The sequence below is a fragment of the Anser cygnoides genome, chromosome 13 (assembly GCF_040182565.1).
Source record: "Anser cygnoides isolate HZ-2024a breed goose chromosome 13, Taihu_goose_T2T_genome, whole genome shotgun sequence".
NCBI lineage: Eukaryota > Metazoa > Chordata > Aves > Anseriformes > Anatidae > Anser > Anser cygnoides.
In genome coordinates, this window is record NC_089885.1 from 16,805,904 (window position 1) to 16,832,423 (window position 26,520).

General features: G+C 34.7%; 1 protein-coding gene across 7 annotated transcripts in view; it reads right to left on the reverse strand.

Moving 5' to 3' along the window:
• Nucleotides 1–14,183: 14,183 nt before the first annotated feature.
• The window catches only part of PCDH11X (protocadherin 11 X-linked), a 490,061-nt gene continuing 477,724 nt past the window's right edge, over nucleotides 14,184–26,520 (reverse strand). For 4 of the 7 annotated variants that reach the window (XM_067005160.1, XM_067005161.1, XM_048077703.2 and 1 more), the window contains one exon: nucleotides 16,366–21,107. In XM_067005160.1, coding sequence (XP_066861261.1) covers nucleotides 20,716–21,107 — 392 coding nt within the window. In that variant the 3' untranslated portion in view covers nucleotides 16,366–20,715. Of the gene's footprint in view, nucleotides 15,008–16,365; nucleotides 21,108–26,520 lie in introns of those variants that run through there. The other 3 variants (XM_013183306.3, XM_048077757.2, XR_010834843.1) reach the window with 3 other exon arrangements.

The window sequence follows — 26,520 nt, forward strand, 5'->3', positions numbered from 1 at the left end:
ACTAGAAATGAAAGGAAAACAGGTTTCAGGATAATTTTTGTTGTAATGTATGCTACCTTGTAATGATAAGGAAAGTACGCCTAACTCTATTTAAGTAGTTGTTAAAGAAGGAAAACAAAAAACCAATGAAGTCTGCTAAACTGAGCTTTGATATCTTCAACTGGCTTTAATCAGAATGTGCAAGGTGTTTGGGGTAAATTTTATTCTTCATAGTTGATACATTAACTATCACTTAGAGTATTACGAATTATGAGTTAAGCCCCTATTCAGCAAAATATTTAAGCATCTAATTTAATCCTTCCATATTCAGCAAAGAAATGTACCTGCCATTGTACAAACTCTTAAAAAAAACAACAAAAAAAAAAAAAAAAAACATCAAAAAAACCTTTGATCAAATAAAATATTTAAGTGGAATTAAATAAGCACATTTATTATATTTAAATATATTTCCATTTTCTTAGAGATCTTAAAATGTTATAGTGCTCCCTCTAGTTTATTGGACACAATAAGTCATCCCTTAAAAAAAATGAAAAAACTAGAAGTGTTGATAAACTAAACATAAAAACACTGTAAGTCAACCAAATAAGAAATCAAGAAACAAAAAGCAAAAGGAATCAAAGCTTTTTTCCATAAACATCAACAGCAGAAATGTTTTCAAAAAGTCTGTAAGGTCAATACACGTATTCCAAAAGAAACATTCAGAGAAGATAACACTGTTTCTGAGAAGCAGCATTCTTTGAATGTGGCAGAGAGAAGATTTTCTTGGCAGAATCCTCCTCTGTGAAGGGCTCAAATGATCTGTCTGAAAATGAAATGACTACAGAACAGTTTCGTGGATGTTTTGACGTTATGAACAGTATCAAATCACAAGAACTAAATGGTATTCATTCAAGACATCTAAGACAAAGAAGACAAAGAGCCAAATTACTCACAGCAGTGAATAACCATTCACTTAAAATCACCTTGGGATTTGAGCATCGGGGGCAGCATAATATTGTACCAAATTTTAGAAGGATGACAGGAAAGATATGAGAAAAGTGTCTGGAAGTCTGACATCTCTAGAAAGTATAAAGAAAAAAATTAATGGACATCTGGATAAAAATAATGTACTTTGAGAGAATCAACAGGCCTTCTGTTAAATGAAATTGGCCCTCATAAGCCTCAAGGAATTCTCCAACAAGGTCATCATATGCAGCTAAAATGATCCAACCGATAAAAGTCTACATGTATTTCTAAGAGGCTTTCAACAAATTTCTCCATCGACGCTTTGAATGAAACTGAGAAGCCATGGCATAAGAGGGAATGTCATGGATAAATGATTGGTTAAAAGATAGGAACAAAATGTAGGAGTAAATGATCTGCCCTCATGAAGAAGGGAGGTCACTAATGACATATTGCAGGGATCTGTACTGTGACTATTGAACATTCACAAGATAGAAAAGTGAACAAGCACTTAGGTGTTAGAAGTTCAACAATGTAAAGTCATTTGAAGCAGTAAGGACAAAGAGCAGCTGCAAAGAACTACAGAAAGACTCTTAAGTTTGAGCAGCTGGGCACTCAATGCAGACAAAACTCAAGAAGAAAAACATGAAGCGATGCATGTTGAGTGAGCAGAAAAATCCTAATTTTATATATAAACAACAGGCTCAGAGGTGAGTATTAGCATTCAGGACTGAGACATCGGGGGTTATTATACATAGTTCCATGAAAATATCAGCTCAGCAGTAGACCAAAAAGCAAGGCAAACATTAATTATTGTATAAGAAAGCAAGAGAAAGCAACACAAGCAACCACAGTAATACATGATTCATTGATAACATATTGCATATTGGTCTTATTGTCTCACCTTGAAAAATATAGTAGAACTTGAACAGGTTCAGAGGATGGCAATAAACATTATCAATGCTATGAAAAGGCTTCCTTATGAGGAATGGTCAAATAAATGAAGACTCTTCAGCCTGGTAAAGAAATGACTGAAATAGGATACAATACTAGTGCATAACTGAGTGACATTGACTTTGTAACAATTTGTTCTCTGTATTCTTAGTATAAGAACTAGATGTCATCAAGTAAATAAGCAGGAGACAGGTTCCAACCTGCATCAGTCCAGCATTAACACAGTATGTCATTAGGATATGGAACTCCTTGCCAAAGAACATCCTTGGTGCCAGAAGTTTACATATGTTCAGTAAGAGTCTGGATGAGCCCACAGAAGAGAAATCCTGCAATAGGCATTACTAGCTACATAGAAACTACATCTGCTTAAGTAAGGAGGCAAGTAAAAGTAGTTGAAACTACAGGGAAAGTATTAGGTAGCAAACTCAGCTAATAGCGGTGCCTTGTCTTTCTTTTCTTCAAGCATCCATTTACAGCTACTCCAGGAGATGTCCCAGAGATAGTACTCTGTATAAGCAACATAGCATAGCTCTGCTCATAAGGAACATGAAGTCTAAACATAAAAAGAATTAGAATAGAGTTTGTTTGTTTTCAGAGTTTCCTATCTAGTATGTTACTTTAAGTAAACCATATCTGGAAGATGCATTTTCACTCTTGCATGCTTGGCCAGAACATGCAACTCTGCTCAAGTAAGATCAGTTCAATAGGCCTGAGGGAGGCCTCAGGCCCTCCCTGCCTCCCTAGAGCATGAAGAGCTGAGCCCTTCAGCATGGCACCAACACCGCAACAGCCCCTCTGAGGAAGTTTTCAGCCCCTTACCACATGTAGACAGCCCCCTCTGACAGGTTGCCCCTTACCAGATAGGGGCATGTCCCACCACACATGCTCATCAACCCAATCAAGCAACTAGCAGCTGAAGACTAGCCCTGTAGATGCATTTTATTTAAGAACCAGCCAAGCAGGAGTCAGCTAACAACCAATCACAACTGATAGAAGCCACGGGCTCTAGAAGCTTCTAAAAGCTTCCAGAAGCAACTGAAAGCAGCAGTAAATAAAATAAATAAATAAATAAAATAAAATAAAATAAAATAAAATAAAATAAAATAATAAAGATTTTGAAAAATCCAGTAGAAATGCAGAGCAAATAAGTAAAACAAACAAGTAAATGAGTGGTAAAGTTCTAATTAGATATGAGTGAAAAATAATTCACAGGGAAGGTGGGAGTGTGGCCCAGGGAGACAAGACCCAAGCAACCTGTCCTAACCTTAGCTTTGCTTGGGATGGTGAGGTGAATCAGATAGCCTTCAAAGGTCTTTTCCATCTTAACGCTATTCTCTGATTTATACCAGTGAGCATGCACAGATTGAATAATGTCATGTTTATTGGCAATCTATCCCTGATCTCAATAACCAAACTGGATGGCCATGAATATGAAACATAAAAGAGCTTGTAGTGTTTTCAAGCCAATTGTCTGACTAGCCCAGTGGATGCATACCTTGGCAAGACACTATGATAGTGCTAAAGCAGGTGCAATGCTTTCTCCTGCTACTCTCTCAGGAACCAACAATTTGTAGCTTCGGCCTTTCGTGAGCTGATGTTGTTGCCCAGGAATGATGTTTAATAACACAGAGAATTTCTCCTCTAGTCATTTATTGTGTCTCTTGAAGTGATTAAGTGCTAAGCAGTGACAGTATCATGTGACTGGGAATGCCAGACGTGAATTGCAAACACATGTAGAGCCACCTCCTTTTGTATGCTTTCAGCTCTTGCTAGTTTTGTTCTAGTTCTTTGATGAGCAATTAATTGCTCTTCACCTGTCAGAGGCCCTTCATAATTTTCTAATCACTCTACTTGTGAGCTTATTGCCACTTAAACATGTCATTCCTGAGTGACAGGACCAAATGAACCTGTGACTGCAGGGTAAATGTAGGCATTGAAGAGATCCAGACTTAGCTATAGAAACCTGTGTTGCAGCTAGGTCTGTTTCTGAGAAAAGGTTCAAGTATTAGCTTTTCTGAAAGTCCCAAGACAGCTGCTTCTCATCTGTGCAGACACTCCAGTCACTCAAGGACCTGGATGATATTGTGTTTGCTCTTGATATATGAGCTGTATCATCAGGTGTCACTGTCATCTGAGTCTGGAACATCTCATACTATCTACTACTGATCTGATAGATGTTGAATAAGAGAGAGGACAGTATTAGTTCATGTGAGACCTGGCATATGAGAGCTTTCAGTATTAAAAATGGCTGCCCATCTCAGAACTGGGATATATAACAGAAAAGGAGTGAAGACAAGATAATGTCATCTTAATGATTCATGCCATGTTGTGTAGCTGGGCCAATTATACTTTGTGACTGACTGATAAGACAGGAAACTGAGATATTTTTCCTACACACTGACAATGCTTTGTGTTTTCTGTATTATACTTAAAACCAGTTTTTACAAATTATTTATATTAGGTTTTGAGTACCTCCCAAAACTTTTACATAATTGGGATACACAAAACTCATCCTGTATACTGGTCTTGTACCAGCCAGTCATCCCTTCATCCAGACAAAGTTGCTTCTGTATAGCTCCCAGATTCAGTCTATCCAAGAGATTAGATCAGTGTTTGCTAAATACTGATCTCAAAATCAATGCATAACAAGATAGCTTAACAAATTAAAAGACTTAGTACACTTGTAATTGTTTGTGTAGATGTGTTCCTCTATAAAAATACACTGCAAATAAAGAATTGTTTATTTTATTTTAACCATAATAATCTGAAGAGAAAAAGGTGATGTACAGGGCAATAACAGCAGGGCAAAAAAAATATGCAAAATATTTCAGGTGGGAAGAAAGAGAGCTAATCTTCAATGTAAATATAAATTTTAAATAGTCCTTACTAACTAATGCTAAGTAATTTATTTATTTTTTTAACAGTGAGAGGTATAGCAGGTGTCCCTAAAATAATCATTAAGAATAAATGATATACTATTATCTTCTATAAGAGAATCCTTAATTATTTTGTATATGATTAAAAATCCAAGAAGAGCTGATGAAAATCTTCTGGTGAACTTCACTGGGTTTTGGTTCTGAAGTCTCAGCTCCTGGAAATTCCAGACCCCAGCAAAAGTATATGGACAAGGACTCAAGATTTAAATGGAATTATCTATATTTCACTCCAAGACATATTATTAAAAAATCATCTGGGTAAAGAATGTGCCTAACTTTTTATCTGTAGCATTCTGCCAACTTAACCATTCACATGCCTGCCATATTTGAAACAAGGACGTGTTTTGTTGGATAACTCTCATACTGCAGCAGAAGTTTTATCACATGTTCAAAATGGAAAGTAATGCTGCTGTTAAAATCTAGTTTTCCTAACACATAAATCTACTGGCATTACCGAGGTTGTCCTTCCAGTGCATTTGAGTATGTTTTATTAGATTTATGATGAGTAAACACAGATTTAGAAATAGATTAGATTGAATAGAAGGTATGATAAATACATTCTCTCTGGCTTTGCATTGACCTGCTCACACTGTAATGAAAAAGTACTTTTGTGTATGTATATATAAGTTATCGCTTACCTACCATTAATTGAAAATATTTTTTTATAAAATCTACTTATGTATGCATTTAAGTATTCTCAAAACTGGGTAGGAAAATATATTAATACTTAAGCTACTCTTTCTTACATTTCAGGTAATATAGAAAGACTTCAATATCTACATCATTTCATGTTTCCAGGTTAATATTATGTCCTGAAGAAAATTTGCATAAACTCCAAGCAGAACATGCTTTTCTTCAATATATTGCAGATTTTTCAATGGATTTGAAATAATAAGCAGATAAAATATCTTTATTCCAGAGACATAGCACACAAAGCTAATGGAAATGTAGGCACTTGGAGACATTTTGTTCCTTCAGGACTAAACAAAACAGGTTTGTAAATCCCATAGCTCCAGCTTGTGGCTTTTCTCTAGGGAAAACACTATCCAAGATTAAAAAGAAAAAAAAATCCTCTTGCCATCTATTCTTTTTGTCAGAAAATACAAAGCACATTTGGTTTGAACATATGGCCACTGAACTCAGTGGAAACAATCCATTGATTTCAATAGGAATTGGATTGGGTTTGAGGTCTCAAACTTGCTAGTAGATCTGAGAATAAATTTGATATCTCTTGGAATAGGATCACGGGTTTAGGCATGCCTGCCAAATCTCAGGCTCCCAACTGGAAGCTGCAATTTCAAAGCCTCTGGAAGTATAGAACTTCCAGGTTGTTGATTTAGTTTAAAAATAGCTATATGATTTATATTGCAGCACCCAGGTAAAATTAATATTTAGATGTCTAAAATATGCTCCTTCAACACTGGTTTTAAGGCTTACATAACCAAACTTCTAATTTCATAAAGGCTGTTCAAAAGTATTCTAGCAGGTCTTTAGCATATCAGCCCCAAAGAAACGTAGTTTCTCTCTGTCTGAAGCACCATGCCATTACTTTTCAGATGTTGAGAGATGATATGCATGTCTTCTTGAACACTTCTTCCTCCCTCTTTCCCCATTTGTCCCTTGAAAAAAATGTATTGATGGTGAAATACTAGGAAACCACTCTGTGTTGAGTGGGCAAAATGAAACCAAGGAAGAATTGATTATCTCAGGAATTAAACATTAGATCACAGAAACAGCAAGGAAAAACTCCTGAAGTTATGCCAGAAAATTCATTGATATAAATAGACTGTAATAGGAAGGAAACAAATTCTGGCTGCAGGAGCTGTTTTTAAGTAAATGCCTAAGATCTCTTCATTCCTGTCTTGCCCTTGATGATGTCACTTAGTGGTTCAAAATGCCATCAAATCAGCAATACTCACTATCTCACAACAAATGGTAGCATTTTTTGCATGTTCTTTGTACAGCTGATTAATAACCACCAAACTGCAGCTCACCATTAACTGAGACATAATTCTGTTTCACAAGAATAGTTTTGCCTGGTTCATTTGCAATGTGGGGCATCTGCCCTGACCCTGTTGCTCATATGAGCAGGAACACTTATTTAGATGACTGTTCCATGATGATAGGGGTAACAAAGTGCAGAAACCTAGCCTGGACCTTTTCGCCCTTGCAAGGAAGGTAAAATATTTACATTGATTAAAATAAATATAAAAATCCCATTTCCTGTTATGAAAATTGAGTGGTTAATATTACTAGAGATTTTGTTATATTGCGAATATTCTATTCACAATATTCAATTTGAGTACAAGTTGCACTCTTTGAGGTTCTTTGAATAATTCAGATGCATTCATTTACTCTTGATTAGTGGATCAGGTTCTTCAAAAAGTGAGTATTTATTTTATTTTATGACATGTAGCATTAATAATGTATTACCTTTCTCACAAGCTGCTTTTTAAAGAAAGCAATAAAAATATTCAGGGAGACAAGACTTCTGAATAGAGATTAAGGAACCATGGAGCCACTTAAGCTGTCATTTTGAAAATAGTCTAACTGCTATTACTCAGGGAGGAGAAATACAATCTTGATAATGCAAAAGGGTGAGTAACCTGTGTTGAACAGATGATTCAATGCCAGAGAAGAACAGCACTGACTTCTGTACAATACATGACAGAGAGGCAATAGTATTCCATGCCTTCACTGTGATGAATGTGTGTTTGCAGAATAGCTTTGAGTATTTTTATGAAGCAGTACATGGAATATCTCTGTATTCTCAAAAACTGTGTGAAAATTGCAAAGGACAAAGGACAAATAAAATTACTAGGACCACTAGTAATATTACTTAGCGCAAATGAAAAATAAATCACAGCCTCAAAGTCTGAAGCCTTTAAAACTTTTCATTCCAAGACAGGGAGAAAATTTAAAAAAACACTTGCTTTATGCAGAAAAATCTTCTGAAGGCCGTATCTACAGACATATTAAAGAAGAGGTTCCTGGGATACAAGATTAGTTCCAGTGAGCTGTGAGCATTGTTAATTGTCCAGGTGTCCCTGACAGGCTGTGCAATCACATGAGAAATGCCTTATTCGGTGAGAGTAGAAGTGTGTGCAGATCTGTGTTTAGTCTCTGATAGGGAGAGCTGTTATTGCTGCTTCAGAGCAACTGAACTAAGTAACCTTTTGTCACACTTTTGTCACAACTTTTGTCACAGCGGTCATGCTTTTTGTGTTGGGGTGTTAGAAGTTGTACCCCTGCCCATTCCTTTCAGTGTCTGGTTGTCTAACTTTAACCTACGGATTTGTCTAATCCCATATTGATCCTGCTGTTGCAGTCTGCCTGCACAATCTCCTGTGACAGGTATGAAGGTATGCATGTAGTAAATTAGTTAACCACAGTTAATTAAAATGTTGCTATCCCTTGTGAGTATGATCTATATGTGTGCTTAAGTTTTACAAAGTTTTCTTTCTAGCCTCAAGTATAAAGGTGTGAAAAGGAGAAAGTTAAAAATAGTGATAGCAGAATGATTTTTACTTACCTGTAAAGGTATAATTTTTTAGATAGTGAGCCCAAAGCAGAGCGTCTGACAGTGTAAGAAGTTGACTGTAAAAGTTACGAAGTTTATATATATAATATATATTAATATATATATATAATATATATTATATATAATTAATATATATTTTAGTTAATATATATTTTAGTGTTTAATTTCATTCCTTATAGAATCAAACTCCTAAAACTTTGTGATAACATTAGAAATCAGGATGTCCTTTCTTGATAACTCAGTTTTGTCTGCCTTCCTTAAATGTTCAGTAGCATAACTGTTTTCTCTTAATCTCACTTGCTGACTGATATAATACAATACAATGATAAAATAGTTCAGTTAGAAGAGACCTACAAAGATCATTGGTTCCAACTGCAAACTTAGGAAGATTCAGAAGGCTCAGTTACATTTCTAGTTTCATTTCTAGCATCGCACATAAATTACTCAAGAATACAAACTCTCTTAAACAGAAATTGAGATGTAAATTTGCTTTCATTTTTGTTAAAATCTGTTCCAGAGAAGAAGAAGCTGATGTAGCACCCAGAGATGTTACCCTGACCTTTTCTTATTCTCCAGCTTTTCTTAACTATGCTGTTTAAGGATAGAAGTGTGTGATACAATACTTACTGGTTTGCTCAAATCAGCTTCATCACGTTTGCTTCAATATACACGATTTTCCATAGTAATGATACTATTATAAATTAACAATTTTCTGGACTATAAAGGAATTTTAGCAAATGATTATACCGTCTACTGTGTGAGAAACAAAGTTGTGTTTTTGCAGTAGAGAATTACTTTTCTGTATTCCAAGGTAGTTGTGTAGTCATAATAAGGAGAAATGCTAAGTAGATAAGTGGACAGTAGAAGGCCTCACTGTTCCAAAATAAGGTAGAAGCTGGAGAAAAACAGGATGAGCAGTGTGAGAACAGTAAAGCAAAGATCACACATTCTCAAAACATAAGAAAGGAGATAGTAAAGGGTTGAAAAAAAGAAAAATTGTACATATATGGTATAGAGGAGCGTCGAGTAGCTTGTGAACCTGTAGTACTCAGCCAATGAGGAAACAGGGGAGGTGATCAGGTGTCGGGTAATAGGGAATAAAAGGTTATGATTTGTTTACTAAAATGTGCTCCTGATTGACAGGACGCCCGCCATTGCAATCATGAATAAAATAGCTTCACAGAAGATTTGAGATTTTTCTCACATACTGTAATAAAGATCTGTTTTGTTTATTTTTCTTTTGTTTTTACACAAGGTTGCAACAACCTTGATGAATCCAAATTTTTTATTGGGCAGTATAGTTAAAATCTACTTACGTCAAAATTCTTAGACTTGTCCTGAGCAGCTGAAGACAGCACTCAATTGATCACTACATTTTAAACCCTTTACACACACTCTCAATTATAGAATCAATACTTGCAAACTCTGGCTTTTTAAATCAGTGTTAAACTGAGCAAAAAATTGGAACATTCATCTACAAAAATAATCTGTAAGTCCTTTAGCTACTACAGCTGCCATAAACTCCTTTTAAGAAAATGGCAAATAAGTTTATAAAGTCTGTGTGAAATACAATATGAATAAATAACTTTATTGTGTGCCTACACCTGAGAATGGTAAGGTAGCTGTATAAAAGAATAATTTTCCTACTCTGAAAATGAACCTTCTGCATGGCAATCACAACCAGAGCTTGTTTGCATTTGTATTTGTAATTATTATTACAACCATTATATTGTTGTTATTACAGATGTGTGTGCCATACCTGGTCTGTGAAGGCAACTATGTAACTAGGCAATGAAGCCGTAAGGAATGAAACGGAAGAATTTTGAGAAAAAGAGGTGAATAAAAGAGGAGTGGGTTCCAGTAGTTAAAAAATGTTTATGATACAAAGACTAAAGTTGAGGGGAAAATGTAGAGAAAATGATGTAGAAAGATTAATTCAATAAAAAAGCACAGTACCTATTTACACTAATGTGCATATTCATATGCAACTGAACCAAGCAAACATAACTCTAGTAGTCATTTACCTCATACCTGCTTCCTCACTGTTATTATCTGTGCATATTTCTGTTGTTAAATGTACATCTCAGGTCAACTGCCCTGAAGAATACTACTAAAGATGTTTTTCCATCAAATCACAGTCTGAAATTACCATTGTGTCTGCCTCAAACTTTCTGGCTTTACACGTTCCTTGTAAATTTCAACCAATAGCATTATTGAAGCTGGTGTTACTGAAGCCAGTGTTACTTTAATTAAGTAGCTTCCATCTACAGCCCACTATGACATTTCAGAATAGGTGTTTCTGGAAATTTCCTGACTTGGAAGCCTTTCTAGAAAGCAGAAAGCTGCCAAAAAAAATCTTAATTTTGGTGCCACCTTTTTAGTGTGTTAGGCACATGTGATGACTAAGGCAGATGCTATTAAGTTATATGCTTTTAGCAACTCAGTCTTGAAAATGAGTAGAGCATGCAGTGTTGACACAGTCCAGCAAATAACGAATTAAAAATGAGCAATAAATTGTCAAACCAGTGGCTGAAATAAACTTGTGAATCTTAAGTGAGAAATAGAGTTTGAAATATGCATAGAAGGATCTGGTGAAAACTGAAACAATTTACTGGAAAAAATAGATTTTAGTCATTTCCTTTTAGAAATGGCACTGACAGGTTTGTGTGACTCTATGACATCGATGATGACTTTGCAAGAGATTCCCAAGTAAAAGAGACCCAGGGATATCACCAAGATCAGTCCAGTATGACCTTCACAATGAAGTGCTATTTCCCCAAGTGTGGCCTTCCTTCAGGTGATCAGCTATTACATATAGGCAACCAAGTTCATAGAAAAAATTGTTTTTTTGTTTGTTTGTTTGTTTTAGTTTGTTACAGTCACCGGTTATTCAAATAAAAGCACTTAGCAAACAGGTAAACTCATAAAAATAAAAAATCTCTTCCCAGTTCATAAAACTTTTTTTTTTTTTCCATGAAGAGACAAGACAATTTATCATTTTTTTTCCCCTGCATTATGGCAATGCTCCTTGCAGCATCTTTTTGCTGTTGATGTTTCTCCTGCACAAAGGGAAACATTATTTAATGTTTTCATTTGGTTCTCTATGGTACAGGTGCACATGTCTAAGCACAGTTGGCTCCCTGTTAGCTTTCCGAAAGACTTGTCACAAAAAAGAAAGTGATGTGCCAATGCAACATTTAGTAAGGGAGTAAAGAAAGGGAAGTGGAAACCCAGCAACTGTTCTTACCTTCTTAAATAGATTCTGTTTTGCACTATAGGAGCACACTTCTCTGCATGGCTGTCTCTTGTGCTAGTTAAGCAAAACTTGTCACAGGAAACAAAAATATTTGCCAACTTGGCTTTAATGCAAAACCTATTCTTTGTTCTTTTGCATACATCAAATGTCAGCCTCTCTATACCCCTCTGACAGGAAGCTGGCATGAAAAACAAAACACTACCAGGTGCATCCTGACATGCAAACTATTCTGAAGAGCTTAGTAGTCTTGCTTGATGAGAGATGAGGGGTTGGGCTTGTTTTATTTGCTATCCACCAATCACACTAATTTTCATACTTAGAATATAGAATACAACCTTTTATGAAAATACCAGACCTTACATGTATCTGATTTTAGCCATATAAAAAGACATGTAACCATAATCTTGTAGCTTTCCTCCATCATCAGCTGGGTACATGCAGATTCTTAAGTTTTAGATTTGAAGGAATTAGCCCTACAGGTACCTTTTTCCTAATACCCAGATTAGAAATACTTTAGACAATTAACTTAGACAAAACGCCCCCCTAAAATCAAGCACGAGGTATCTACCTTGGATATTGTGTGTAGTTAGAAGCCGACATAAAGAATACACTTTTTTCCGGTATGTAATAGGCAAATGTGTGTATATGTTTGCTTCTATTTAGCCTACTGCCTAGATTTACTTTCATTGTAATTACTGTCATGTACTCACTTTACATCAGGTATTCTGAGTAGAGGAAGCATTAACATTCTTGAATTTTCATTACATTTCATATATCTGAGGAAACATTTATATGCAAATTCACCCAAATTTTACAGCATAAATCTTTAATATTAGTGGGGTTTTTTTGGTCATTTCTGCATATTTTAGTAGCATATTTTGAAGGAATTTCAGACAAGCATTTCAAAAACAGCAATAGGCTTCAATAACTGCCTTTTGTAGACTGAAATGACAGCTTTTGGAGAAGAAAATTTGATATTTTCTTTAATATTCAGTAGTATTACAGTGACAAAATACATTTGCGATTCAATAGGATGAAACCTGATAAAAAGCATTTAAAAATCCAAGTAGACTGATTGTGTGCAATCATTGCAAGAAAGCAAATTCAACTAACAAAAGGGCTTTTTTAACATGCTTCACTGTAAAAAAATTTTATATGGGTATAGCTGTGCAATACATTATTTGCATCCTGTAAGCTGCAAATATGACCCTTTACATTACTTTTCTGCCTTTAAAATACTTGTTTAGGTTTTCAGAGACTTGTTTGCTTTGCCAGTTTCATCAGCATAGGTTTTATCAGCCAGTCAGCTCAGACAGTCTAATCTTTTTAGATGTCAAGATCTTGTATTACGTTTCCTATGTTACCAGGCAGGCACAGTGCTAAGTGTCTCTGCTGCAATTAAAACAAAGAAACAACTTCTATCTGCCAAGACAGGCAGATTTGACTTTGTGCACACCTACATAATATAATGAATATTTTTAGGTTTTAAATAGTAATCAGTGTGATGCTCAGTGATGACACCTGTCTCATATACATAGATGAACTTCAAAAGCAAATAAAATTAAATTGAAAATGTGTTTGTTTATGTGTAGATAGATTACACATCTTTATTTTCTTGTTGAAATTCAATGTATATAAATATCTGAAGGGAGGGTGTCAAGAGGATGGAACCAGACTCTTTTCAGTTGTGCCCAGCAACAGGACGAGATGCAACGGGCACAAACTGAAGCACAGGAAGTTCCATCTAAATGTGAGAGGGTACTTCTTTACTAAAAGGGTGACAGAGCACTTGAACAGGTTTCCTAGAGAGGTTGTGGAGTCTCCTTCTCCGGAGATATTCAAAACCCACCCGGATGCCATCCTGCGCAATGTGCTCTAGGTGATCCTGCTCAGCAAGGGGGTTGGACTAGATGATCTTCAGACGTCCCTTCCAACCTCAACCACTCTGTGATTCTGTGAAATTCAGTTTTTAGATCTTTATGGTCCATTTTGTTAGAATCATTTGAAAGCACTAGCTCTTGCAAAACAATAGAAAGAGATCCTTTATAATTATTAGAAATTAACCTGTAGTCCTACCTCATAAAAAGGCCTTTTAAATAGGTCTAATCACATTCTAGATATGTCTACATTATCACTACAGATATCAATTCTATTGGTTTAAAAAAAAATAAAGAGTGCAAAACTAAAATCTGAAGTGTCTACAAAATCTTTACTATTAAAATTATTTTTTAAGTCTGTCAACAACCCAGTGAATCTTAGCCTATTTTTTAACTGGAGAAGTTGCTCATTTTGCCTACTTGCTTCTCTCTTTATAGTATTTCTCCTGAGGTATTCACCTTCTTTTTTTCCCCCACTCACACTCACTTCACTTTTCAGTCTAATTTTAACTTACCTTGGTTCAATTATTCTCCTGAGAACTATACACCAGTTTATTTTGGTTTCCTACATCTGTAAATTGAAGCTTGCTCTACACAACAAAGAAGCAAAAATACATCCTTTATAGAACAGCTGATTTTCAAAACATTTAGACAATATTTTGGGCATGGAATCTTTTATTATCTCTGATGACTAAAAAACAACTTCAAGCTAAGTACAGGTTAAAAACAATTTCTCTTAGTTTAATCTAATTATGTTAATCAACTCTTTTACTACATATGTAACAGCTGCAGTAGCAATGAATAACTTCATTTCAGTGCCTTAGAAAATATGGTTTTGATTGCACATCCTACTCGTCTGCTCTAGAACACATCCCAGCTTATAGCTTAAAGCTATGAGCTGGAGGCTAGCACAGTGCTTCCAGGCACCTTATTTATCTGTCTCTTTTGTTCTACATGTACATACTAACTTTCGTTCTTATAAATACAAAGACAATTCCTAGTCCTATGAAAGAAAAAGCATGTAAGAAGAAACATCAGCAAGGACAGGGGCAAAAGCTATCCAAAAAAGCATGGACCTACAGATTTAAATTCCTGAGAAAAAGATTACTTTGAACTAAATATGAAGGCAGATTACAGACCACAAATGCATTTACTATTAGAGCCTTAGTTTCAAGTATGAAATTAAACCCCACCAAAATACCTCTATATCACTAAAATAATAAAAATAAAAAACGTAAACATATCATCAGTTTCATTGCAGTTATCACACAATAACTTTTTCATGCTGGATCATGAATGTAAGGACCAGGAAAAAAATTACATCTTCAAAAAATATTTGTTAATTGCAAGTAGAGTCCATATGTAGCGTCTGAAAGCATGACTTTCACCACCACACAAAGTAGGAGAGTTGTCTTCTGCCCATTGTAGAAACTACCTTCTTGCTCATTTCTTTCTTTTGCTTGATACACAGCTGAGTCCTAAGGTCACACCTGGAAGAAACCTGAAGAAAAGGCAAAGAAAGTGCTAAATGAACATATGGGCAGCACATCTCCAATATTGCCTGCTACCAGTAAACCCACATTCTTCTTTAAATACATCCCTGAGTACATTCTTAAAAGCAATTACCTTACCACAGATAACTAGCAGGAAGTCTTGGAGTCCATCTTAAAGGTAAGAGGTGCTTTCTGAACACTGCCAGCCCTCAGTGCTGCAGCACTTTGCAGGAAATGCTGCACTCTATGGAGCTACACAACAGATGTCTGGGATCCAAATATTTCCAATACAGGAAGAGAAGAGCACCATGCATTCCCTTGTACCCACAGGGAGCAAAGCGAAACAATGACTCTCAGGTAACATTACTTCTGCAATCCCCCTGCAGTTTTTGCACAACACCATCAATGCTAAAATTACGCAGATCTTCAGGTATTGCATATTTCTGCCTTCCTCTATTATTCTTAAAATTGGCTTATAATAACATTGTAAAATTCCACAGAGTTTCATTGCTTCCTGAGGTTGCCCTTCCAAACCATTACTGAACCCAACTTGAGAATTTATGATCCAAACCAGGAAAACCTCCTATCTCCTAATATTTTCCTTCTCCTCTCCTCTCCTCTCCTCTCCCTGTTCTTTTCTTTTCTGAATTTGGAGGCTCAGTATATTCTTTAGAATAAAAACTAATGTAGTAATGGTTGCCAATGAAAGAACGTACTCATGCATAGTTTTGATGCCAAAATGGCTATTATATTTTCCTGCCTGGAAGGGATCCTATGAAAAAGAAGGCTGTGCTTAACACATACCTGTGTTAAAGAATAAGATACTACTGCCTTGATGTTAGGAGAACTATCAAAAACGTTACTTTTAAATATGGACTTAACTACTTTAGAAAATGTATGAAACGTTATTTCCTTAGTTCCCTGTTTGGCTGTTGCTTCATTATATGACATCCATAGTGGGAGGATAATCTCTTCAGCTCAACAATTTACTAACCATATTCTCTCAGTTAGAAAAAGCTTTTTTTTTTTTTTTTTTTAACAAAACAAAACCCATAAGTACTCTCACCTCCAGCATGTAATAATTTTCAATAAGTAAGAGTACAAGAGGCATAGTAGGAGCTGGGAGCATGGTGTGAAAAAAGTGACACAGAAGAGGAAAATACATCTTATAATAAAAAGCTAGAGTGGTGTACAAATTGTGTGTGAATGTTTCCACTGTCTACCAAAAGCACGCTACTCAATTTGATGAAGCAACTGCAAGCTAAGTTAACTTTTCTGCTGGGAATGGGAGGGAAGTGTAGCTGGAAGAGTACTTTTTAAATGCCTGTATTTCAGAAACAAAAAGAAGACAGTGCAAAGGAGGAAACAGTTTTTGTGGATCTAGTTTATTAATAAGCATTGTAAATAACAAGACAACATGCTGTACAGAAACCTGAAATAGAACTACTGCAGATTTACTGGACTTTAAATGCTGCTGGACTATGATATATGATGTCCAACTGCATGATTTGTAAAGCATGGTTAGGGCTGTTTCAGTACATAGACATACACTGGTCACTCTCAGATCCTGTAGTATGCCATAGAGCAGGGAGGTTTTCCAGAAATACAAAACCAAATATTTACAAGAAATCATCAATCTCTTTCTTCTCTAGGGATAATGTTATACACAATTTTCCTACATATACCAAATAAAATCTTTGCCTTCAACTTTACTTTGTGTCTGCACAAACCAATCCCTCCCTTTTTGTTTATCCAATTAAATAATGGTAGTAAACTGCAAACATTTAATCAATAAACTTTCGATAGGAACTGGTATTAAAACTGCAAAAGAAAAATTTGTGCTAGAACTGTTGGAAACAAAATACAATGATTAAGCTTTTCAAATTAAAGCTTTATAAGCTTGACTCAAACAACCTTGCACTAATCAACCATTAGCGACTAGGAATTATTTAGGTCTACTCTCTGGCTCAGCGACACTAGAAGAGCAGTAACAATGGTAACTTGAGGCTGATGTGTTTGCACACTGGATTAGAGCTCACTTAGAATACAACAGAACAACCTTCCACTTCTTAAAAAACAAAAAAACAAACAACAAAAAAACACACCAACACCCACAAACAAACAAACAAAAAAAAACCTGCACACACTGGGCTCATGAGCACCTGATACAAAGTGGCTGCACTTCTCCACCTCTGTGCCAAGCAAAAAGACCTGTCTGGATTCAGACTCACATAACTAAAGTTATGTCAACCTAACTGTCATGCTAACATTCATAAACCCTCAGGTCCTATTAGCATGGGCTCATTGCCATGATAATTAGCTAAATGACCTGCATCCGGCCAGCTCACAGCCGAGAGAGCAGGTGCTCAGTAGTCTCTGTCTGGCCAAGCAGACGTGCCTAATTATTCTTCCTTTAGAATTAAGTTACACAGCACAGCTTATGAAAACAAAGAACTGATATATTTTACTTCAACCAGTTTGACTTCAGTTCATCTTTTTTTTTTTTTTTTTTTAAATACTTGACTGCTTTACATAATCAAAAGTTACCTTTCTTTCTGCCACCACTACCTATATCTTTGATGCAATAGTTCACAGTGCAACAAGCATGTATTGAATTTGGAGAAAAAAAAATATCTAGGCTAGACTGTGTGACACATTACTTTGAAGGCAAAGGTTTTCTTTTATTGTTACACTGTATGAAACAAATCTAATCATGTAACTACCATTTTACTGTATATTGTATATAGGACTGTTTTCTCCACAAATTCACACAAGATGAAATAAGTGACTAAAAAAATTACACAAAAATATACAGCCTATGCACTAGATAAATTATTTATATATATGGCAAGATGTGTAAAGAGTCTATAGTAATGTTATTCCTCTGGATACTGACATGCCACTTGTACGTTTTTTTCAGAAAAAATGTCACCTCTAATGCATAATTTTATATATGTAATATATAAAAATGAGGGCATAATTTTACTTCCAATAAGTTTACAATTAAGTGTTATTTATCTTGTTGACAGAATTTTACAATACCATAACACAAAATCATGGATATGATATTTAACACTTCCTATAATCAGATTCAACTTTACAATTCTTTTTGTTTAAGCAATTGTTTTTTTTGTTTGGTTGGTTTCTGTTTTTTACTTTTTTTATTTTTGGTGTTTTATTTGGAGAAAGGATGGCAGTTAATTTCTTCCATATCTCAGAAGAAAAAAAAAATCAAAAAACAAAGGGTTGGGGTTTTTGTTTGTTTGTTTGATTGTTTTGTTACCTGTGGGGGGGGGGGGGGGGGCGGGGGGAAGTATAATTCTAGTATCTTTATCTTTTCCTATTAAACTACTAATGTGGTAGAAATTGATTGTTTTGCCAGGAAATTTCAGTTACAATCTTCATCCAGAAAGGAAATGTTGAAGGCAAAATAAATAAATAAATAAATAAAGTTTTCAAATGCAGTTGCCACTTGGTATGGCAGCCATCTTTAACTAAAACTAAAGTCCTCTGCTTACAATAGGAAGTATTACATGTCAGCTTTATTTTAAATTTGCACAATTAATATGTTTGGTAAAGCTGTGTAAACTACAGATAAGCTTTTATTGTGTATCCCTGAAAAGGACTGATGAATTTTCTCACTGTGATGTCTCCAAAGTAAACAACAAAAGGCTCTGTATATATTAGGTGTGAATTAATTTGTCAAATTTTTAGTTTTCCTGGAACTGGAAATGAGCTGTGTCAACTACTGTGTGTCAGTAGCCAAAGGATTTTTTTTATTTTTTATTTTTTACCCTGGATTTACATGCAACTGGAAAGCAGTGTGCCACATTTTTTCTAAACATTATTGAAAAATACATTAAACAAAATAAAAAAAGAACAGAAGTACCTCATTAGATAATCCGATGTTTATTAATTAAACCCTATCAATAGATCAAGAGTGAAGCTTCTTTTATTTTGCACATAAAATGTAAATGTGATTTGAATAGATTTACAGTTGGGACAACAACATATAAAGCTACTTATACCTGCTGGGCACATAAGAGAAGCTCTTTTAGTGTTCATTGGAAACCTTCAACAACTTGTACTTCTGTAAATTTTACAAGCAGCTAATATTACAGCATTTTTACACTTTTTTTTAAATAAATTACACATAAGTTACAATATGAAGCCACACAGAAATCTATCCACAAGAAATATTCATACACTGTCATTTTTCCTTCCACAAAACTTCGATTGTCTCACTTAAAGTATCAATAAAACTAAACAAAGTTATGCAGTTTGATAAGGAAAAAAATCTTGGTATCATAAATGATGAAATAGCTAAATGGCTAAAGAGCAACAAAATACTAGAAGGGAAAAAATTTGTTTTGTTTTTACCTAAGAAAGGAATTTCCTTTCCAATCCACTGTAGAATTTACTAGTTTTTTTTTTTTTCCTGCCACTATTAAGAATATAAATATGTCCAGTTAACAGAACACTGAAAAAATTCTAATCTTTACAGAGAACCATCTTGAGACTTTATCAAATAACATACTCGGGGTGTACTTATAATTATAGTTATCCAGCATTCATTACCTTCTTTCTTTGCTGAGAAATGTCAGCGATTCTCTAATAAACTAAGCTACAATGACAACTACTCCTTTATCTAATAGGTTTGGAGTGAAGTAACTAATATTTTAGCTAATCTTCTACTGAATACTTGTAATAGGTGATTATAGCTGTAAAACAAACATATACATAACTATAATATTATTTTAAACATCAGTAGCTTAAAGCCACAATATGACACCAGCCAAAATAACTAGCCCAGTTTCCTACTGTTTTCAGCAGTGCCCATGTAATTTTCAACTAACAGGAACAGTAGCCAAAGCAAGCTCTGCAAGATAAAAAAAAAAAAAAAAAATTAGACTTATAGCTTGAAAAGCATAGTTATCACACTTTTGCTTCCATTACTGTAGAAAATAAAATCTTAGAAATAAATTAAAAAAAAAAATACTGATCCTTATTGTATTGTCATGTTGTCAATTTCACACGGAAAAGCCTAGTTAAGAGTTTTCTATTTCATCTATTGCATTCTTTCATAGAATAAATACCTGTGTATTCAACCAGTTAAAATTAAAATCAAAAGCAGTTGTCATGTCTTTGAGTACATTTTCCTTCTTAATTACATGAAAGATAAACTTTGTTGAAAACATATACCATCCTTCCTAAGAAGTAGATCTTACAGATTCTATTATGTAAGGTAATCAAATGAGACATTGCCTGCTTGATCTCTATTGCTAAGCAAATGGAAGGTGAAATCTATGAATATGCTATAAATTATAACAACAAAGATAGAAAAAAATTAGTAAGTTATATTACTGTAATATTCCCTAAACTGTACTAAGAAATTGCTTTCAACAGAGAGGAAGAACTGCTAGCAGGTATTTGTGCTATATGACCCATATAAGAAAATCAGTGGGATTTTATGTTTTCTTTTGATAGGTTCTGGGTTGTGGGTTTTCTTCCCCATTTTATATATTTTGCCAAGAACTATGGTCAATTTTAACTAAGTCCTAAGTCCTAAGGATTTAGCTTTTCAAATTCAAATTCAAATTTAGGATTCTATATACATAAATATTCACAAGCCTAACAAGTTTGTATGTGCACTAAGAACAGAGTTAGGCTTAAGTTACACTTAAAGCCTGAAATAGCGGATTTGTCAGATATGCATTTATAGCTGGTGCTCATGGATAAACGTAGTGCTGCTCCCAGACACTGGTGTCTGGTGGGATACAGCAAAGTTTGCCAGAGGGATGACTTTGACAGGATCTTCACTGGTGCAGTGTCTTTCACAGGTGTTGTAGAACTGGGGCCTGAGCCCACCTTGGACTTTGTCAGTGTCATCCTTTGGAAGGGACCTCCCAAGAGTGTGGCATCTGTCAGGCCTGGCTCCTCGGCCCCAGCCCTGCTGGAAGCCAAATGATGGCAAAGGGGTGTTGGACTGTTGATACTGTGTCAAAGAAGGTGGCATCCAGCAGTTGTCTGAATGGCCTAGGATGAGACACTCCTGTGTGCAGGTTTCAGAGGCTTCAGCCAGGGCTTTCTGGAGATTTACTTCGATAGCTGGGAGGGCAGAAAAAGACGAGAAATTATCAAAAGATCTGAAGACTGACATATGCAGGGAATCAAGGTTAACAAAGCAATTCTAGTTCAATGATAATGGACACAGTGGGGAAAGAAAATACCTGCAGCTGTAAAAATTAAATGAACATTTAGATGTTTGCAAGTTTGAGGCCCACAGTATGATCAGAAAAACTATTAAAATTTCATCAACAGATGATACCATGACTTCAGTCAAGTAACCAAAGCCCTTATACATTCTACTTATGACATTTTTATTTTTTGAAATTGTCCCTTGTGTAAAAAAAACAAAGTAATAAAACTTTATAATAACCTAATACCACTATTCTATATGTTTTCATATAATAACTTGAAGAAAAGTTAAAATTTGATTATTTTTATTTAAATATTCTCTTGAAGCTGGATTTCCTGTTTGGTTTTGCTTTGTTTATGGCAAAAAAAAAAAAAAAAAAAAGTTAACTTGGACACATAGCCAAAGATGGTGCAGTGGCTTCAAAGATGCACTCAAGAGCTTTAAGAATGAAAGACAGCCTAACAACTGTTTTAAAGAGAATTGATTTCTCTGTGCATTCAATACTGGAAACCTTGAAAAATCAAAGGGTAATAGCCAATGAAGCTGTAACCTCTGTAGTTTACTAGTAATCGAACCAGAATTCTTGAGTAGATGCAAGATTTATGCCCTTGAAAAGAGATTACAGAAATTATAATTTGTTCAAAGGCAAAGTAAGCTACTAAATCTAAAAAACATAATTTGCAATACATAAACAATCTTAATCTGTTTCATTTAAATTATTCTGGGTTTACTGTGTTGTGTAAATTCAAATTAATATAATTTAAATACTACAAATCATTCCTTGAAATATTTTTCATCTTATATACGTTAATTTTATATTATCTTGCTATGTACATGGTTTAAGTATATCAGGAGAAAGAGTCTGATTAGATATTGCGTTGTCTTGTCTTCACAAACTGCAAGAACATCCTTTTTCAGAAAGATACGTATATATTTTTAGTACTTGTCTTCATGAAAATATTCAGAATTGGATTCACAACCAGCGACTCACAACCAGTGGAGAAGGTATGCTGATACAAATTACTTATTGAAATAAGAGTTCTGAGTGGGAGCCTCTCATCTTTTGAGATGTGTTTAAACAGATGCTGTATTTCTGTTCTAATAAATACTTTGCATGTTGAATACTTTGCATGTAAAGCTACAAAGCACTAATGCATATTTCCATGTTACATCTAAATACAAATTAATTTAGTTTTTCCTTCAGTCATTGAAATATATAATGCTGCTGACCAAAATACAGGTTACATCTTTTTAAAATCTACCACTGTTAAGTGGACAATTGGTTCTCTGTTGTTTCCTGAATGTTATGTTCTTGATTATTTCTTCTAAAGTAAATTGTATGAGTATGTGCCTGATAAAGAAATGATTGTTTATAAATATTTTTGTTTTGCCCTGTTTTTGGCATTTCAACATGTCTTCAGTCATCTTGTCTCTGTATTTTAGAATGTAATCCTGACAAAGCCTTGGCACCTTGCTGTTGAAATACTAATCCAGCTTTGATGGGCAGTCAGAGATATAAATATGGAAATAATTCAGTAGAGGAAATAGTTCATGAAAAAAAAAAAGTTACTGCTGGTAGATTAGTCTAATCTTTCTGTGTCCTACTATCTGCTATTAGAGACATAAATTTGAGTATATACAAGCTCTTTAAGCTCTTTAATTATCCAAGTTTTCTTCTCTTCTAATCAAGGCAACTCACGGAAAACAGGTATGTCCTTGACTGAGTGTTGAGTTAGCACTGATTTATGCAGAAACTGATATTTTCTGCATTTATTAACAAAACCCTGTTGATACCCAATCCCCCCAGGCATTCCTCAAGGCTTTCTAATATCTCTTAAAATTCTGTTACTCAGGTGAAACTGGAAAAATACTATTTTTATTTGGAAATAATAATTATTATGTGTTGCTAGATCTCCATAACAATTAGTTACTATACTTATAAGGTAGTACTATCTCAACCTAGAATAAAAAAGTAAACAAAATTAAACCATCAAAACCGGTGTTTGGCAATACTTAACTTGAGCTTTAGACAAGGGAACTGCAGAAATAAAAGGTCGTTTACAAAGCATTCTCTACACCATATTGACACATCAGTAGGACAGTAATTTTGTGCCATGTGTTGCCAGACTACCTGTAGACTTGGAACATGCTAACATGTTAAGAACAACAATGTTGTCAGAATGACATTCTCATTTATCCTCTCAATAATGAGATTTGTACACAAGTTTTAGCAAAAACAAACAAACAGAAAACAAAGAAAGCAAACAAACCTTTAGCACAACCTACCTAACCTTCATGGGCACAATCATATGCTGTGAATACAAGTTATTTTGATTTTTAGGTTTGGGTTCCATTACATAAAAATCCTGCATTGTCAGACTATTGCAAAGAAACTTTTTGTAGCAGTCAATCTTTCAGTATATGTATTTTGTACAGGTAATCTTGACTGTCAGAGTATTTATGTTTTTCATCACTGCTTATGACTAATAACATGTAAAATATACAGTTCTTATTAATTTTGAAGAGTTAAAACCCTTTACTACTGAGTATCTCTGCAGTGTTGCAAGAGAATAGAAAGTTAAAACGTATTTAGCAAATACAAGTACTTTTCTGTATGATGTCTGACATCTTTTTTTTCCAACAGTAACAGCCAAGCTTTGGTTTACAATAAACTGCACTCATTAGAAAGAAAAAAATAAAATAAAATCAATGATATCCTTAACCCTTAGACTAACTTCAAAAGGAATCAGATTTCAAGAAAAATGAATAAAACTGGTTTGTTTTTAATTTATATCTTCTGCATATAGGCCATAGCATTAGTGTGGCCCTGAGGTTTTCTTTAGGAGACTGGGTATGCTGTAGGAAAACAAATTAACTGAGAGTGTGACAATAAATATATTGCGAGATGCATAAGGTCTCCAGTATTTGCCTTTAAAGGAATCTTAGATAATCTCAACAACTGGTCTGCTGCAGTAAGACGTACTAGCAAGGATAACTCAGACACAAAACAGCTTTGTCTTGGTATGAAGTAAAAATAAATACATAAAGCCAGGAGTATTAAATATTTTTAGCACAATCTAGGAAAAAAATGACTTTTGGAACATAATTCTTCGGGTTTTCAGTGAACTAGCACAAAATGTAGGAAATTTTCTTCATGAATATTCACCAGGCATTATCTTCTTTGACTGTTCTTCCAGGCCATGAAATGTAGCTTCCTTCAGTCAGTATAATTCATTCTCTATTTTTCTAAGATATCATTCTACTGCTTCATTAGCACTTGAAATCATTCTAAATAGCTGCCTAGCCCTGGCATTGTATCGCCATCCAAGCTATGTTTTACTTATAAAAATTATATTTCTAACAATTCCCTATTTTATCAAAGCAAAGAGCTGTTTATCAGCAATATATCATACCAACGGTGCCACCTTAAGATATAAAGCAGCTGATTTCCAATATTCTGTTACTGACTTAACATGTAAAGAGGTCACTGTAACTAGCATTACGATGTTGTCCACAGCACCCAAGCTGGCTTCCCCTTCACCACTTGCTGCCCCCTTAAAAGGAGGGACTCAGGCTGGGTCAGGAGAGCATCCCAAAAGACCATCTGAAGAGGATTTCAAGCCACACAGTTGTGTCAATGTGAAGTTCAGCGCTCAAGTGGCATTTATCCAAGCCTGGATAAATTGAGCATGGCATTTTCTAGCTGCTCCTCCTTAAGCTTTCTTCTGCTTTGCATCTTCTTATGCAGGCAAGTGTTTGCAACAGTTACTTCTTGCAAGTCATTGATTAATGTGGGTGATAAGAAAAAAAATTTGAGCCCTTCTCTCATTCAAAAGAGGTAATGTAGGTGATTATTCTAGTCCCATAAGTATTCTGGTAGGAAAGATCTGTGACATCTGCCTCTAACAAACAAGTAAAAGAAGGTTCCTGCTGTCTTTGAATATTTTCAGAAGAAATAATGGTTTTCAGTGTCTGGTAACATGTTCTCACATAAGATATGACAGGTTTATAAGTGGAAATAAAACTGTAAATATCCCTCATGTATTAAAAATTAACAATATGTTCATTTCAACTTTTACCAGTTTGCCTTGTTTCTTCACTCATTAATAAAACCTTAGTTTTATATATTTTTTCATACTACATGGAGGCTCACCAACCATGACATGCAAGTTGTATGAAAGATAATTTTTAATTCATACAATGGAACACACTTATGCACATGTGAATTTACCATTGTCACTTGAACTCCAGATTGTTTTAGGAATTAAGCTGTTTTTTAAATTGTCTGCCTCTGAACTAAGAACATTTTTAAAGAAGGTGTCTGTCAGCTGTTATGAAATGTTTAGATCAGAGCTGTCAAGTATAACTAAAAGCACAATAGTTAAAAGACTTTGTTCATTGTTCCACAGTCTTTATCATTTATAGGTCAAACCAGTCTTCAGTAAGAATATTTACTTTTACTTAAAATGTGGAATTTCAACCTTGCCAGGTAGCTATCCTTCAGTCAAAACAATTATAAAAAAAATACTATTTGATTTTTTTTCTGTTTGTTTTGGTTAGAGACTTTCTGTAATTATAAAGCCCACGTACAGTACATATAAATATAAATGAAAATATAAATGTTGATTGTTCTTCTTGCGTATGGGGTATGAAAGCCGAAGAACAATACAATGCAGGTTGCACTTGGTGCTATGTATTTTGTAGACTGAATGCTGCATACTTTGACATTTGTTGCTCAATATTTGTTGCAGGTTTAAGAATATTTCTCATACAGAATTCTCAAAGGAAAACAGGCTGTTAGTCTGACAGTGTTATCAGCATTCTCATAATGTTGAAGCATATACTTAGTGTATACATGGTATACTTTCTTTTCTAACCCTATGCCCCTCCATTCCGCCAAAAAGGAGAGGTACTACTAGGACAACATCAAGAGGACCAGTTCCTTTTTCAGTCTGTCACAAAAGCCATCCTTTGCATCATGGAATCACAGATTTAGGTTGGAAGGGACTTTTAAAGATGTCAGGTCTAATCTCCTGCTCAAAGCAGTGTATCTTGTTCAAACTATAAGAGAACATTTTTTCCAAAAGTCTGGGCCAAACTTTAAAAACGGTACATCTCCCTTTGAAAAAAATTGAGTGCACATTAAAAGAGATATGCATTTCTGAAAGCTGGACAGTCAACACCATGATCTCCTGGACAAACCTTAAAATGTCTCCACCTTTATCCACTTACACGTAATAATGATCAAAAGAGATTTGTAAATGTATTCATTAGCAAAATGCTCAGATTCAATAGAAGTTCAAAAACTGACAGACTGCATGG